Below are 18227 nucleotides of genomic sequence, written 5' to 3' on the forward strand. Positions count from 1 at the left end.
TATATTAGAGAACCTTTTTTTTAAGAAAAAAGTTGGGCATAGTTGTGCACACCTGTAATCCCAGTGGCTTGGGAGACTGAGGTAGAAGGATCATGAGATCAAAGCCAGCTTCAGCAAAAGCGAGGCACTAAGCAACTCAGTGAGACCCTATCTCCAAATAAAACACAATGTAGGGCTGGGATGTGGCTCAGTGGTTGAGTGCCTCTGAGGTCAATCCCCTGTACCAAACAACAACAACCAAACTTGAATTTTTAAAGGGCATGTTAAAATTTTGATTATCTTTTATTGAATATGTATTTAATATAATATTTATACTACTAGTTACTGTGTAAATTCTGTTTTCATGAACTAGCAAACCAAAATGATTATAATATCTATTAGGAAGGACTATGACTCAATATAAAGATGCATGAGACTTAATTGAAAGAGCTGTATCCTTCTTTGGTCACATTCAATGCATCTTTGAATTTATTAGGAGAACTGGGCCTTAATAATGAAATATTTTTCTTACATATAAGTAGACGAGAGGATAAATGTGTCTTCACACACTAGTGAAGCATTCATATTCACTTCATCTTGATGATGTAAAGGTTATGTTAGTCAGCTTCCATCACTGTAACCTATCTGAGATAAATCAAATTCTGTAGAGAAAAGGTTTACTTTGGCTCACAGTTTTGTAGGTTTCAGTGTTCATGATGGATGGGCCCTGTTGCTTTAGGCTGATGGTGAGTCAGAACATCATGGTGGGAAGCATGTGGTTTAGGAGTCTGCTCACCTTATGGCAGCTGGGATTTGTTATGCCAGATTCATGGGACCCCAGTAGACCTGCAGGAGCCAAATCTGATGCGATCACACAAAAGTCTTTATTGTAAGCTCAAGCCTGGACTCATAACCATTCCCAACTCAGCAGTCCCAGGGAGTGAGTCCTGGTCCTTTGTTCAGTGAGATTTTATAGGTTTTAGGGGGATACTCTATGCGTCACAACATCACACAGCAAATTATTCCATACCGTGGGAAAATCAAACAACTCTTAACATTGATTATCACATTCACTGGCAGGAACAAGTTGGGTAGGGGTGATTGGTTAGTACAAGAGGGCGATTCCTTTGAACTGATTGGTTTAAGCCATGAGGGGTGTACGTGCTGAACGACATGGTTTCCCAACGTGTTATCAACCACCATAAACTACTTGGGGGTCATCTGGCATTCCAGGTATTTTCCCTGTCTCATGCTGATTGGAGATTGCTAGGGGGGTTGCTATGGGTCTTCACCTAACCTCATGAGTCAGGGACACCGCCACAGACAAACAACTCAGCAGGGTGGGTATGTGCTTAGGAGTACTCTGTGGGTTTTTCCAAGGACAAGGGTCACGCCCCCTTCCTCAGGACAGGCCTTGAGGTAGAAGCTGCTGTTATTTATTTATTTTCAAAAATGGAGTCACATCAGTTTCTCAGATTCAGTGAGGCAGGAAGAGACCCACAACTCCCCATTTAACCTAAAATCTTGTACTAGGTCCTACCTCTTTTTTTGTGTGTGTGCTAGGGATTGAACCCAGGGGTAATTTACCACAGAGATACACCCCCCAAGTCATTTTTATATTTTATTTTGTGACAGTGTCTTAAATAGCCACGGATCTTGCTGAGTTCCCATGGCTTATCTCTCACTTGCGATTCTCTTGCCTCAGCTTCTAAATTTGCTGGGATTATAGTCATGTGCCACCACACTTGGCATTAGGTCCCACCTCTTAATGGTTTCATTACCTATCACCTTCCAATAATTTAAAATTAGGATTTATATTTTAACACACAGGTTTTTTGGGGGACATTTCAGATATAAACTATAGCAGAGGAAAGGCTCATGTTAAGTGAGTGATCCTAGAATGAAAGAGTGGTTTTTTTTTCCTCTATATATCTCTAAGATGACCATTGGATTTGACATCTTATGAAAACTTTGTGTAGCAAGAGGAACACAGACTTTGAAGTCACTGATTCAAATACTGATTTGATCGCTTCTTACTTGACTCTAACTTTAAGCCAGCTACTTGAAACTTGATCATGAGTTTCCTTATCTGTAAAGTGGAGATAAAATACTTCACAGAGGATTATCTGGTACATAGAAAGCAGTTATCAAAATGACTCTTCTCTCCATTGGAATTTCCTAATAGTATATGGAAAGTCTTAATATTCTTATTGGAATTTTCTTGAGTCAAGGGTCATGGAGAGACTTCTCTAGGCTGAAAAGACCACATTGACATTTAGGACTAAGCATTTTCAAGTTTATTAGACCTTGCTAGGTTCCTATCAGTTGTATTGCAATTTATAAATTCCCTTTTAGTTTTACAACTGCTTTCTCTGAAATTTCTTTGATTTCTGCTCTAGAATGGAATTTTAGGATCCTCAAGGAAAGGAAGCAACAGAACTATTTTTTTTTTATCGGTTGCTATTTTATCTAATTGCAGGACTATGAAGCACTTACTATGTGCCAGGCATGGTTCTGGGAGCTGCAGATAACCAATGAATAAAATTGACAAGGTCTTTCTGCACATGGAGATTATACCCTACATTTCAGTGAGTCACAGATAGGGGTCAGTATAAAAGAATATATATGTAGTAGACATTTTCATGGACAGGACAGTTTATTCACAGTGATACTATTCTATAAGAAAATAAAGCAGCTAATATGAGTGACATAGAATGCGTGGGGAGTTGTATGGGAAACTTGAGATTTGTGGCCAGAGAAGACCTCAAATGTCTGAGGGGGTTACATTTGAATTGCCTATTCATTTCTCTCTTCACTTGCCACCAAAACCACACCTTCAAGATGCCAACTTCCAATCTATCAGTCCAGTGATTGCCAGCATGATTTGGTGAAAGGATAGGAGGTAGGAATTGTGGGTGACAATAATTTGTGTCCAACTATTTTCTCAAAGCAGAATGTACTAGACAAGAACCTTTATGAACAGATGTTGAGTGCAAAGGATTCGGAGGTTGTGTGTGGGTATGTTTGCATTCACAGAAAGGTGAGAGGAAAAGCCAGAGAAGGAAGAGATAAAGAGTCCAACTGGACATTGTGTAGTTGAAACATAAAACATTTTGCAGACTATGAGCTGTATTTTCTGGCCTCTTATTTGAAAATCACTGACCTTAAATGTTAGTAAGGTGATGCTAAATTTAATACTTTTAAAAATAATTTTTTTATCATAATGATATACATAATGATATCCTGGTAAATACTATTAATATATAGAAAAAGATAATACTAAGATAACAAGTTTCACATTTCTCAAAGGACAACCCACCAATAGAATATTTATTTGAGTAATAAAAATGGAGCACTAACACAACTATACAGAAGTCAAATGTAGTAATAGTTGATTATCAAAGAAAAATAATAGCCTAAAATAGGTTATAATTGTGAGAATAGCAAGTAAAAAGTTTTTTTCTATAACCTAAATGGGAATTTCCTAAACAATGGAAATGAAGGACTTGTATGGTTGTTTTCAGTCTGGGCACTCCTCTCCTTTTTTTCTTTACTCTGTTTGTTTTAAAGGCAGAGTAGTTGAAAAGGACTCTTGAGTTTCCCCTCTGGTTCTTTATATATCAAGGGTGAAAAAAACCTTTGCTATTATAGATGCATTTCTCAAACTCTCACTAGAGGGTACTGTTGGCTCTAAAACCAGAAGTCGCTGCGAATCTATTGTACATTCATTTCTGGGTTGCATTTATATTTAAAGAAAAGGTAAAGTCAAGCCTTCTCAGTTTTCCCTAGAAGTTGGTAAATGTCAAATCTGAAACCTCCCAAGGGCCCCATGCAAATCTGGCTGGCTGTAGCCTCAGAGGAGCCAGATAAAACAGTGAAGAGATTACTGGAGGAGTTGGGTGTCAGATTCTAATTTCAGCTCCTGCACTAACTAGTAGGCAGGACTCGTGCGCCTTCTCATCTGCTAAATAAAAGGACTGCCATAGATGGTCCCTAAAGTCTTCAATGCATCTTTAAAATTCTGGGATTCTGACAAAATTCTGGATCTAAAAGTCTGAAGAATTTCTTGTGTTCTTGGCCAGAGTAAGGAAGAAGCAAAATCTTTAATTATTCAACTATTAATTGAAATAAGTTTAATGTAGCTTTTAATACCAAAAGAGCCTTTAAATTAAAAAGCCAAGTCTTCCAAATTGTCAGGGAGTCTTAGAGCCATTGTTTCCATCTGAGCATTCTATGGTTAATTTCAGACATAATCCATCATCCAAAGATCTCTTCTCTTGGTTGCTATCTTGGTGGAAATTAGCAAAATATGTTTACATAGAGTTATAGAAAGGAGGTTAAATTCTGTTGAGTGGAATGTTTCAGGATAGGGACTAAATATCCTATTTTGTATTTATCTGACTTCCATTACATTTGTGCTTTGTTAAGAGTCATCTCCAGAGGGATTTAGTTGATTCAGTTTCCTTTCACCCTTGCTTCTTTTTATCCAACTCCCTTTCCTTGTCATATTTATTCACATTGCAGGGTGAACACAAAATCCTTTCATAGAACTTTAATTCTAGCGGGGCTGACTCCTGGTGCAGGAATGCATCCGTGCCCAGAATTCTAGGGCCCCAGTAAACCCTAGTTTATTTCTGAATGAACTTCTAAGGATTGGCACGAGAGCTTGCCAAGCTTCACTTCATCACCTCAAACGCTTTGACATTAATACAAAACACCTCCTCTCCTCCAAATTGCTTTGTTTTACAGAGGAGGGTTTCCTTTCCTCGCTTCCACCACCCATAACCCCCGGATTTTGTTTCATCTTAAGACTGGTTTCATACATCTCAACTTCCTAAAATGTACACTGAGCGCCCGCGGGTGAGTACACGCGCGCGCGCAGTCTTGCTGGAGTATACGAGCCCCGCAGGGTCGGCTTGCAGCTACAGAACACATTCCATTCTTTGCGCTCGGTCACACCCCTCCGCAGTGAGGATTGGTCGGGCCAAACTCCCCTTGGCGAGGAAAGGCTCCTAAGAGGCCCAGACGCCTGCCAATCCCCACGGGCTGTCAAAACAAGTCTCCCTCCCTGTCACAACAGAGCGGAGTGGAGGCCGCCGGCGTTGCTGCACTTCCTGGGGCGGCTGTCCGCAGGCAGGTGGCGGGTGCGCCCGCCCGCAGTCACCCGGCTCCAGCCCCTCTTCGGCTTCTCACGTCCCAGCTCCGGAGGCCGCCTGGCTGGGCGCCCGCTTCCTTTTGTCTGGTGCAGAGAGGGCGTTTGCATCACATTTCGGATACCTTCCTCTCTTTTTCCCTCTTCTCTCTCTTCTCCCTCTCACATCATCTCCCCACCCCCGCTGCCGTTGCCCGCCGGACTGCTGACCTCCTGGACCAAAGCCCGAGGACGTCTCTGCTGGAGTGATGTTCCCTCTCCAGAAAGTTGCGGTCGTCCCTGCTGCTGCTGCCCCCTCCGCCGTCGCAGGACGGTGAAACAAAGTCTAGCAGGGCTGACTCCTGGTGCATGAGTGCACCTCTGCCCAGCAGCTGGACTCTACTGCCCGGCGTGCTATCTCCTCCAGGGGAGTCAGAAACGTGCCCTGCCATGGCCGAGGGCGCGGTCAGCAAGGAGGGTCCGGCGCCGCCCGACGCTGCTGGGGGCGAAGACGACCCCCGAGTGGGCCTCGACACCGCCTCCGGAGACACCGTGGCGGTGGCCGCTGGGGGCCGGATGAGGGACCGTCGCAGCGGGGTTGCATTGCCTGGCCCCGCAGGAGCCCCAGCGGACAGCGAGGCGGGCCTCCTGGAAGCTGCACGAGCGACCCCCAGGCGCAGCAGCATCATCAAGGTAAGCGAAGCCACATCACCCCAGAGTGTGCATGGGAACGATGTGGGTTACGGACTCTGGCAGGGTGTACTACGTCCGGTGGCAACGCAGGCGCGGCATTGTTTTCTCCCACCTCCTTCACTGCCAAACCTTCCTTCCTAGTCTGGAGGTTTCCAGACTCAGCTCTTGGCCTTGAGAAGCAGAAGTGACTTTTTTACCCCCTAGACAGCGGAGAAAAAGTTCCGCTCTGCGTCTTTGCATTTTGAGCAATGCTCTCCCTCATTTTCTCTGCAAGATTCCCTTCCACCTTTAGGACTCAGAATAGAGGAAGACCCACGGGATGGCTGTGCACAGCTTTCCAGCGAAAGATTAGCTTTTCCAAAGCACAGTTTACTCTCAAATGAAAACAGATCAAAACCAACCAAAATAAAGCAAAACAACCCCCCCCACCACCAAAAAAAAAAAAAAAAAAAAAAAAAACAAAACAAAACAAAACCCAAAAAACAAAACTCTCAACACAAACGGTCCCGAAATCCCAAGAAGCCTGGACTTTCCCCGCAGGCAGGCAGAGGTTTCAGTGAACGCTGCAGCGCAGTAAAGAACGATGAAATAACTCAAAAGAGTTTTGGGCTGCAAAAGGCACAACCGGAAACAATCAATCCCTAAGCTTCTTCCCCAACCCTTGTGGTTACCACCACATCCAGGAAAACTCTTCCCGACCCCCTATCCACTCCCACAGGATTTCTCTTCATTCATTTGGCAAGGAATTTGTAACCCCTTTTCCTTTCCTGTTTCTGTATTCCTTCCACTTGGGGCTTGTTTCCTTTGCTTGAGGTTTCATCTTCTGGGTGCATTACTTTGGAGTAAGAATATTGGTACAGGCTCTGGCAAAGGGTCTTAGCGTAAATGCATGTTAGTATGTACATGTGAGATTAAATTGATTTTTGGTAGAGCAGCCAGTATGAATGAATGAATATATATATTATATAAATAAATAATATTTCTTTCTCACTCTCTTTTTCACACACACACACACACACACACACACACCCAACACACCAGTGATGGCGGTGAAAGACCAACTGGAAGTATTTACTGTTCAACTTACTGAATGACTGCATCTGCTAATGACATTCACGATGCTTCTTCAGGTTTAAGCTGGGAAGCCGCTGCATAATACATGTCTTTTTCCTATGCTACTAGTGCTAGTGCCAGTCTATGCTCCCACAGTATATCCACCTAGCTCCAAGTCTGGTTTGGGTTTTTTCCCAACATGGACACAAGGAAATTTGAAACCAACTAGGAGATTTACATATTAGAAGTAGTGTGTGTGTGTGTTTGTGTGTGTGTGTGTGTGTGTTGGTGGGTGGGTGGTAACTGCAAATAATTCATACTATTTTTTGTTATTTTGTGGCTTTTGAATAATGTAAAAGGAATATACCCTTCTGGGTGTGAATTTAGATAAAAGGGAAATGATCACTTTTTTAAACATACAAGTCAAAAAGCATATTGTTTTGAGGCTCAAAAAAATCAGAGGAATGGGTACATTTTGGATTCTAAGATATTACATGTGGATCTGTGTGCATGTGAAAATAATTACCTCAAGATATTTTAAAATACATAAATGCTAAAAAGCAGTGGAATATAATGTAAAAAGTAGAAGTATTGTAGTATACAGAATATGCAAACTTTTTTGGTAGCTCTGCCAGTGAGCAACATCCCTTGTCTTTTTTATTTTTAAATTTAAGACAGGGTCTCACTAAGTTGCTGAGGGTTTTGCTAAATTGCCCAGGCTACTCTTGAACTTGCAATCATAGATGTGTACCACTGTGTTGCACAAGAATGATGAGAATATTCAAATTCTTAAAATTTTTTTTTCTTAGTTGTAGTTGGACACGATACCTTTATTTATTTATTTAATTTATTTTTTAGAAGTAGTTGGACACAATACCTTTATTTTATTTATTTATTTTTATGTGGTGCTGAAGATCGAACTGAGCGACTGGCGTGTGCGAGGCCAGCGCTCCACTGCTGAGCCACAACCCCAGCCCCTCCAAGAATATTCAAATTCTTGCAACTAAGTTTGCCACTTTTAAATTACACTATGCTGGTTTATATTCTCAGAAGGGGGGTTGCTGAGTAATTTTGCCTCTTGTTTTGAAGTTTCTTTTTGTGTCAAAAAAGGAAGGAGACAGCCAAGTATCATCTCAATCTTTTTCCTATTTAATAGTAAATTAAATAAAAATTTGGTAAATGGTCTTTAAAATTAAAGATACTGGGGCTGGGGATGTGGCTCAAGCGGTAGCGTGCTTGCCTGGCATGCGTGCGGCCCGGGTTGGATCCTCAGCACCACGTACAGAGAAAGATGTTGTGTCCGCGGAAAACTAAAAATAAAATAAAATAAATATTAAAAAAATTCTCTCACTCTCACTCTCTCTTAAAAAAATAAAATTAAATTAAAGATACTGCAAAATGAAGTGAATTATTTAAAATTTGATTTAACTGAAGAAGTAATATATATATATGTGATTTTTAAAAATCAAATGTTGCAAAGGAGTGTGAAGGGAAGACTTTCAGCCGTTCCACACTCCCACTTCCATAGTCCACTCTCATAGCTGTTAACACTTTCTTAAGTAGCTTTCCAAAATATTCCATACACATATAAGCATATGTATCTATGTATATCTGAGATAAACTGTATAAGCTCCTGATTTATTCAATAAAATTTGGCTAGTTTTATAGGCCTAAGGGCTTTAAATCTGCTTCAGACATTTTCAGTGCCTAGAGGATTGTCTAAGATCATTGTGATGAGCAAATTAATATTTAAGGATGATCTGGTGGGTCTTTGGTGGGCAACAGTCATTTGGATCTTTTCCCTACCAGGGGGGATAGGGGTAAGTGTGCTCTGTTCCTGTCTCTTTGAGATCAAGAACATTTTTGTTGACATCCTGAATCTGCTGTCCCACAGTTTGTTCACTTTAGCATTGTAAAATGAGAATTTCTAAAAATATATAGACCACATAAGAAATATATCGTACATATTCTGTACTGAGAGAAAATACATTATTCACAGTTTACCAAGAGTTCTTTTTATTTGGTATTGAAACATACACAAAAATAAAGGCCTTAGAATATTTTATATGAAAAATTATTAAATATGGACATAAATAGCTGTGATACAATAATAATTGATATGCATAATTATACCTATGAGCAATGGAAAAGTTATAAATCATCAAATATCAAATATTTCAGCTTAATTTAGGGCATTGTTTCTATTTTAATGGTATTCTCTCAACTTGAATATTAGATACATCAGAATAGTGCATTCCTCTATCCTACCAAAAAACAGACTGTCTTGTATATTAATAAAAGAAATGTTTGTAGTAAATTTGCCCTTCCTAATTTGAAAACATGTGTGAAGTTGAGAAAACAATTTCCTTCTGAATTGATGAAAACAATGACAACATTTATCTGCACATATCTTTGGGAAGTCTTTCTACTATCATTGTGTTTCTTCCTCTATGTTCCTAGTCCAAGGTTTTAAAAATTTTAATATAAGAATTAAACTAGCTTCTCTTTAATCCATCTATTTTTTTCTGTGATTATTTTCAACTGCAATGATTTTGATAAATGCAGCATGTTTTTTTTTTTTGGTAAGTGCATTGAAATATGCCACAATAATTCAATTGAATCCATTTAAATTTCTTCTTGACATATGGTTTATAATAACAAACTAGGAGCATACTTATAGGTAATATTGAGCAGGTACTATTTTGCATTTGAATATATTTCTAATTAAGAAATCAGACAATTTTAGGTATCTAGTACTTGATATCAACCTTAAAATATTTAACATTTTAGGTTTTAGTTAATACCTCTGTAACTCTGTAATGTTCTGGAAATAGGAAAGTAGTGAAGTTTATTTCTTATACCAGATGGTCGGTACCAAGATACATGCATGTTTATGAAGTAGCAGTTGGTTTTCCTTTCAGTATCTGTAACATATTGATGAGTTCTGCATTCCTCTATTTCCTTTTGATTCTATTTAAGTATGAATTATCTAGTCAGAGAAGAGTAGAAATTGTCATTTGGATTTCAAGGACATGGGTGTATGAGATGAAGATAAAGTTTTGAGAATGAGGTGTTGTAAAGCATCTAAAATAATGATCAGCTTTGGTGTAGTTCACGCCTCATTACTGCCTTATTATGACCAGGCTTCCTATGTCTGTGTTTTTGAACTGCAGCCTCGAAGGTAAGCCTTGGGTACCAGTTGACTCATAACAAAATTATGATTCTCCTTAAGGGGCAAGGGGAATAGAATTCACTCACATTAAGTACTGCCTACTATTAGTCAGGTGCTAAACTAGGAGCTTTCATATGTTTCATTCTTAATCCCCACAACAAGTCCTTTAATGTAGAGGAGGCACAGAGAGCTACTGATAAAATGTGGAGTCAGGATTCAAAGAGCCATGTTAACTCCAGAGCTTGTGCTCCTATGTTGGATCCACATGCAGGAAATTCACAATCTATCAACACTTTTAAGTTAGAAGCAACCTGAATACACAAGAGCATGGCCAAAGAATCTGATTCTTGGGTCCCAAGGCTTGTGGGGTAAATTATCCTTTCTCCACCTCCTCTCCCCAGTTCAGAACATCTGGAGCTTATTGACTCAGGAAAGGGATTGCAACCTTTCCTGTTTTGGGCCATTTTGTTAGGCCTGTGCTGTTTTTGAATTTGGCAGGTGGGGCTCTCTCCTGTCATTATACAGATACACATATTGGTTTCAGTATATGAATCTCATACCTGTTGTTTTACACCAGATCCACTTCCCTCAAGTCTCTGCAGACAATAGGATTTGGAAAGGGTTGTCTTCTCTTTTTGAATGATACACAGAAGGAACAAATACCTGGGACATTGAATATGTATTGTTTTAGGGGAGTGAGAAAATAAGGGATTTTTAGTTGTTGCTCTAAAAGCAGTTTTTTTTTTTTTTTAGGGTGGGTACTGGAATTGAACTCAGGCACTTGACCACTGAGCCACATCATGTTTCACCTCAGATGTGTTTGCTTGTCTTTGTAGTGACATTCTTATATGACTTCTTTTTATTTTCTTTACTATTATTATTTTTTTTTTGTTGGTACTAGGGGTAGAACCAGGGATGCTTTACCAGTGAGTTACATCCCCAGTCCTTTTTATTTTTTATTTTCAGACAGGCTCTGCTAAGTTGCTGAGGGTCTGACTAAGGTTGCTGAGTCTGGCCTTGAATTTGTGATTCTTCTGCCTCAGCTTCTGGAGTCATGAGATTATGGGTGTATACCACTGTGCCTGGCCTTATGTGACTACTTATAGCACTTCTCAAGAGACTTAGAAGATAAAGAGCTTTGTAATACTTGATGAAAGGTTTTAGAATTGCTGGTTCATTAGTGTTTGTTAATACTATTAGAATTTATACCATTTGTTTTCCTTTTTGGAAAAAAGTATAAGTCAATTACATAGCCCTTGAGGGGTTAAACACACATGTGACTACTACTGAATAGTTATTCCACCTTTCCCTTTTCACAATGGAGAAAACAGGCAATTAAATTTTGTACAGTAAAATGTCAATTGAACATTTGTTGCTAAATAATACCTCAGGCACAGCAGAGCATTATGAAAAGACATCAGGAGACAGCCGACTCTTCCTTGGTGCTACTGAACAAGCAATCCATTACTTGCTTCGGGCAATGCCAGGGCAACTGAGTGGGCAGTGACCTAGGAGTAGCCCACAGAAAAAGTTGAACCATCCTTCCTGCTCCTTTAGTCACTTCTATTCAACTTTAATGACAGTGAATGGAAAAATAATCCCACGTTCAGGAGTAGTGTTCATAGAGACACATAACATTGTACATTATAAAAGTATCCAACTTTAAATGACTAGACAGAAGTAAGAGACAGGAATAAAGTGACTTTTTGAATTTGCTTTTAGGATCTCAGCACCAGTAAATGAGCCACTGGTTATAAGATGGGGAGAGAGGTAATAAGTCAACAAACCTTATTTAGTGAAATCTGTGAGTTCTGCAAAGTTACATATTTTTTTTATAATATAAAATAGGTTTATCTGTAGTTTTGTCAAATTTTACTTAATTCTGTATCCTAGTTCATTTCTGTATGTGAGTTCTCACAATAGGATACAACAGAGTTTATTATAATTAATGATTATTTTAGACTGATAATAACAATTAGGACCAAGAACCAATTTTCCATAACTACAACATTCTGTCTTGTTTGAAGTATTGGCCAATGTATTGTATTGCAGCTAACATTGATAGCAACAAAATCATAGTATGACGAAGCATTGGAATAGTGTCTTCAATTTAAAATTGGATTTGATTGGTAGTTTTATTTGTAACATCTTATGTGGGTGTGTTTAAAAGAGATATTATCTAGTTTATTTTTAACAATACCATTTTAACTCACCTCATTTGTAATCAGTCTAGCATTACTTTGAGAAAAGTAGGATTACATGGTGAGTAGAAAAGAACCATTATTATGTTATTATTATCACTCCAGGAAGAACAATTTTGAAAACAATACAATCCATCCAAAACAAAAACAACATAAAAGCTGAACTATTTCAGTAAATGTGTTTAGTTTCCCAATATTTCTCAGCTTGTATTTGTAAATTTATGAAAGCACATAACTATTATTAGCAAGGATATCGTGTTTATCTTTAATCATACAACTTTGTATTCAGAATCTCAAAATACCCTTGAAAGATAATATCTGCTTTACTCATTCTTTCATGCTGACCTTTTCAAGAGTTTTTTAAAAGATGCTAAATCTGGAAGAAGCACAGATGAAGTCCAGGCAGTATGCACAAGTTGGCAAGCTTGTATTATTTGTATGGCACAATATCCTAGTTAGAAGTGGTGAGATTGTAATGCTACTGAGGGTTTGGGGAATTAGAGGTATTCACATTCAGAACACTTTCCCTATGCGACATACATGTTTAAGAAGGCAAATGAGACAAAAGGACACTTTACAGTTAGCTGGAACCAACATTACAATGTAGAACTCTGGGAACCTGGACCTGACCATGTTGTAGGCACTTTTCTCTGAGGTCTAAGTGACTTCAAACCAAAGCATGACAAATATCCTGTGTGCCTAAAGCCCATGCCCTCTTTCCCATGTATGACAGCTGGTAATGAGGGTGATCAGAGGCATACAGCCAAAGGCAGAGAATAAGGAGTCAGAGATGTGGTCAGCAGGGAGCCTCCTTTGTCTCAGGCTGAGTCAGAGTCAGACTCAGGAAAAGAGCATCTGTGTTAAAGAGTGACCTTTCCTGTTCCTTTTCAGTTCCCCCTGGATTTTTGGGTTGAGGAGAATTGAAAGGAGACTACCATGTGCACCCAGACCTCTTTCTCCTTTGAAAGCTTCAACTCATAAAACAGTCCAGTCAACAACCTTGAACTTGGGATTTCTTAATCATTGATCATGATTAATTTTTGGTTTGGGGTTATGGGTGTGGGTTTGGGTCAAGGAATGGAGCTTTGTGTTCCCCCTAGAGACTGATATCCAAGATGCATAGTCATGTTTAGCATTTGGTGGAGTCCAGTTTTCAAATATTTTGGAATTATTGATTTCATACCACAATTAAATATTATATATTTAGAAATGCTATTAATAATTAAATGATTTTATTTTTGTTTAATATAGTAGATAAGATGCATAGTGACTTCTTGAAGAAGACTTCCTACTGAGAAATTTTCTTTATAATAATAGCAAATGTTGGGGAAGGGAGGGGGCATGGGGTTATTAATGATGGTGCAATGTGATAATCATTATTATCCAAAGTACAGGTATGAAGATATGAATTGGTGTGAATATACTTTGTAGACAACCAGAGATATGAAAAATTGTGCTCTATATGTATAATAAGAATTGTAATGCATTCCACTGTCATATATAAAAAAGAAAAAAGAAAAAAATAATAGCAAATGTTTATATAATTTGTACCCTGAGTTTGCATTGTTCAGAGAACTTAATGTGTATTAAATTATTTGATCCTCACAATAACCATATGAGATAAGTATTATTATTATTATTATCTTAATTTTTATGGGTGAGGAGATGTTAAGTGACTTCCCTAGGTCACATATAGCTAGTAAATGTAGATCCAGGAAATGGACACAAATTTATTTCTTCCAGAGGTTGCATTTAATCTTTATGCTATGTATCCTCTTAAATAATATCAATTTAAACCTTAGCAGGTTTAAATGAATGAAATAGCAGATTTTTAATTGTTATCTTATACAATAAATTCAGCTGAAAAATAAAAAAAGATACAATTCAGAGAACAGTTTTGGGAAATTCTCCCAAGGACTATATGAATCCATTTTTCCTTCAATTTCATAGTCTTCCACACAAAATATTCATGACTTTACATTAACATTGTATTCAATTTCAGTTGGGAAGACTGGGACTCCTGCTAGTATATTCCTTGACCAATTTTAGCATGAAGCAAGTTGGATTTTGTGATCCAACTTTAGTATAAATTATACAGGCTAAAGGCTGGTGTTGTTGCTCAGTGGTAGAGTGCTTCCCTAGCACATGCAAGGAGCTGGGTTCAATCCTCAGCACCACATAAAAATAAATAAGTAAAATAAAGGTATTGTGTCCAACTACCACTAATAAAATACTAAAAAATAAATAAATTATACAGGGTAAAGACAGACTATTAGTTATTACAACTGATATGATTTGTTTTATCATTTGATAGTTTTGTCTTCTAGCATCAATAAATCAATAAGGAGTATTTGAATTTCCAGTCCATAGAATTTACAGTTTTGTTGTTAAGTGGCAGTGGATTTGATACTATATGATTGAGTTTTGCTCTCAATTAGCTTTGAGCAGAGATAGTGCCTTACATGAGAAACTTACTAAATATTTGTCAAAAGTCTGTCTGATCACTTAATTCCTTTTCTTTGGTAGAAATTCAAAAATCAATTCAAACATATGTTTATATGATGAAATTCATGTCCTTTTAGCTGCTTTATTGTATTAAAGGTAATGAATTCACTGTGCTATGCAGGGACAGAACAGTGGCCAAATGGTACCCAGAAGTTTGACTGCATTATTTGGAGACTGGCTATTTGTTAAAGGTACAGTTTTCTGGTTGAGTCATTTGTATGTCAGCTTTAATTATCTAGTTGTAGTTTTGTTAAATTATTGAAAGGATATATCTCTCCCTTCCTCCCTTCTATTGCAGCATTTGTACTATAAAGTATTTGATTACAATCTCTTAAAGTGGTTTTTTTTTGGGGGGGGCAGATAGGTTTCTCCCAAATATATGAAACTTCAAAAAATATATTTTTTAATACTTTCTCATGTGTGTTTAGTTCTATATGATCAAGCTAGTGTTTAAAATTAATTAATTAATTAATTAATTGTAACTAGTTATATATGACAGCACAATGCATTTTGATTAATTGTACACAATTGCAGCACAATGTTTCATTTCTCTGGTTGTACACAATGTAACATTGTATCATATGTACAGTCATATATGTACCTAGGGTAATGATGTCCATCTCATTCCACCATCTTTCCTGCCCCCGCAAGCTCGTTTTGTGATAAATGCAGTGATGTTTGCTAGACATTGGAAATCAGAAGCCACAACAACAGTTAGCCTTTAGTTTCTGACTTTCCGTCCTACATCTGGGATGGTAGTTTTTATCAAAAGAAATGTTCATTAGGAAAACAACTGCATGGGCTGTGAGAAGTCACACTTAGAAATGTTAATAGCTAAGTTTGACTGGAAGCTGGAAGGGAAGAAGAAGGATCAAGGTGTGCTAAAGATGGATGGAATCAAAGGGCACTGTATTTGTAAGTGGGCTGAGTACATGACTCAACAATGTCTCTTTACCGTTCTCTTGTCCATTCTGCTGAAGCTATACATTTTGTAATTAATTGTTTTGGATTTTGATGGATTTTGTTTTTTCTGGAGAGCCTATTAACTAATAAACACTTCACGTCTTAACATGCTTAACAGTAATTTCTGGACACAAAGTTCTTTGAATCTGGCCACTCCTAGGAAAGATTGAGGGAGAATTGGTCTGGGTAGGAATTGGTAGGAATGCTTTGCTATTTTTCTAGCCCAAGGAAATTCTTCATGACTACACCCTCAGCATGACAGGTTCATCAACACAGAGAAATGCTTTCTGAAAAACAAGTCATCTTAGAAGTTGGTGTAATGGGATGAAGATAGTTATAATGCTAGAATTAACCTCCAAAACTTAAGACAAAAGGCTGTGAATATTCAGGGGACCATGAACTCTTATGTCCAGCCCTTTTTCTTCCTGACCCCATCTTACTGAGAGGCAGCCTTCACTATTTTTCTAGTTCACATCTTTTTCCCCAGGCTAAATAAAAAAACTGGAAGAGAGAAGGTAGCCTTGGTGGTGAGGTGTGGTTCCTGAAAAGAGCCTATTTCTTCTATTTAATTCCTTCTATCATGATCCTTTCTGTTGTTTAGAGTGAAATAACCCAAGATATTATTCTTGAGTGTAAGAGTGGGAAGGTAATGGTGGTGGGCATCTGACTGTCCCCTTCTTCTCCGTTTTCTACCTTTACCTTTAAGCTGGGAGGAATGCTCATTTCTTCTAAGTTACTGGACTGTGAGAGCCCCTGATACTGTTCTGTATATGGGGAAAAGGGACACTGTAGAAGATGGCTGGGCCTTTTGCTGTTGCCCTATCCCGAAAGGCCTCACAAATGAAAGAACTCTAGTAGCAAAAGACTGGGGCAGGGGCTGGTGAAGAGTTGAAAAAGTCATTGTCCACAGTACATTTCTAGCACCAGGATGATGAATGTGCAGAGAAGAAGGGTTCTTTGGGGGAAGAGGCAACCCCAGAGAGAGTCAGCTTTTAGATGTTTGCCTTACACAGAAAGCCAATAGTCTGTTCAGGGTTAACCTGAGGAGCAGAGAAAGTCAATCCAGTGTGGCCTACAACATCCCTATGGGGTCCATCCTCTAGGGAGACCTTGGCCTTGGACTCTCCTATTCCTCCTCCATCCCAACCCAAGAAGGAAAGGGCTGGGGGAAGAAAAAATGAGAAGTGGGTACCCCACCCCTAACACCATCCACTACAATCACCATTCTAGTTTACTCTGGAGGCCATGAGGTAGAGAAGAGGACCTGGAACCAAACATGAGATTCAAGTTTTAGAGTGGACAGGACTAAGAGAGTTTTTTTGTTTTTGCTTTTTGGTACCAGGGATTGAATCCAGGGGAGCCTCAACCATTGAGCCACATACCCAGCCCTTTTGTAAAAATTTAAGATAGGGTCTCCCTAAGTTGCTTAGGGACTTGCTAAGTTGCTGGGACTGGCTTTGAACATGTGATCCTCCTGCCTCAGCCTCCTAAACTGCAGAACTTAAGTTTTTAAGAACTTGAAAGAATCCTTCTAATGACTGAAACATGGAATCTGAGTGAACTGTTGGTTATAACTGTAGTATACAAGGGCAAAGAGAACCTAAGATGGGAACTTGGGTAAAAAATAATACTTACATGTTTATTCCCCAATATCTTGAGACTGTTTAATTATCCAGTTAAATTATTATAGAATTGGAGAGCTGGATGGTGGCTTAGAGATCATTCTCTATTTTTACCCCCTCATTGTACTAAGCATGGCTGTCTACCATCTCTCTCACTCTTCAAAAGAGTTATTAAATTAGATTATTTGTGATAATTAAATAAATTAGAATTATTTATGGATAATTACCATAAATAGATTGTGGAAGTTTGTGTTAGGCATTCCATGTTACAGAATGATAATAGACACTGACCTTGACAATGTCAATTCTTCAAAATTGCCTGGCAGTATGTAGCTATCATTATCCTTTATAGCTTACAGATGAAGTCAAAGCTGGGAGAGGTAAAAACTTGCTCCAAGACTATGGAGAACACAGATATTTACTCTTTTTTTTTTTCTATCCTGCAAAAACCTTCAATCCTGATACCTCAGATTCCCCCAAACCAGACAATGATTTCAAATTTATTGATCTGACTGGAATGGAACTGGGCAGAAAACAAAGTTAAAGTGGTTTAAACTTGCATTTTTCTGCTATAAAAGCATTATTGAGCTAGGTGCCTATAGGTTATTTAAATTGGAAGTTACAGGGATCTAGGAAATAACAATGGGTTTGAAGGAATTGTTTTGATACAACTCCTAGATTAAGGATTTGGGCTTCTTATTCTTGAAAGTTTACATGTCAGAAAACCCAAGTATTAATTTCTTGTTGCTGCTCTAACAAATTGCTGCAAACTTAGTGGCTTAAAGCAACACATGTTTATTTTACGGTTCCAAAGTTATTATTGTGGCAATGTAAGATATTAAAACAAAAATAAAACCCATAGTTTCCTTAGTTCTGCTTATAGCAAAATGTAATTCCCATGTAAGCTC

General features: G+C 38.4%; 1 protein-coding gene across 4 annotated transcripts in view; it reads left to right on the top strand.

The window, feature by feature from the left end:
- PLCL1 (phospholipase C like 1 (inactive)) overlaps window positions 1-18227 on the top strand; it is a 371310-nt gene that overhangs the window by 23244 nt on the left and 329839 nt on the right. The window contains exon 1 of one of the 4 annotated variants that reach the window (XM_081261523.1): window positions 4729-5803. The exons of the other annotated variants lie outside the window; for them this stretch is intronic. Coding sequence (XP_081117649.1) covers window positions 5480-5803 — 324 coding nt within the window. The 5' untranslated portion in view covers window positions 4729-5479. Of the gene's footprint in view, window positions 1-4728; window positions 5804-18227 lie in introns of those variants that run through there. 4 annotated transcript variants of the gene reach the window in all.

Source organism: Spermophilus citellus, assembly GCF_964194105.1.
Source record: "Spermophilus citellus genome assembly, chromosome: 11".
Classification (NCBI taxonomy): domain Eukaryota; kingdom Metazoa; phylum Chordata; class Mammalia; order Rodentia; family Sciuridae; genus Spermophilus; species Spermophilus citellus.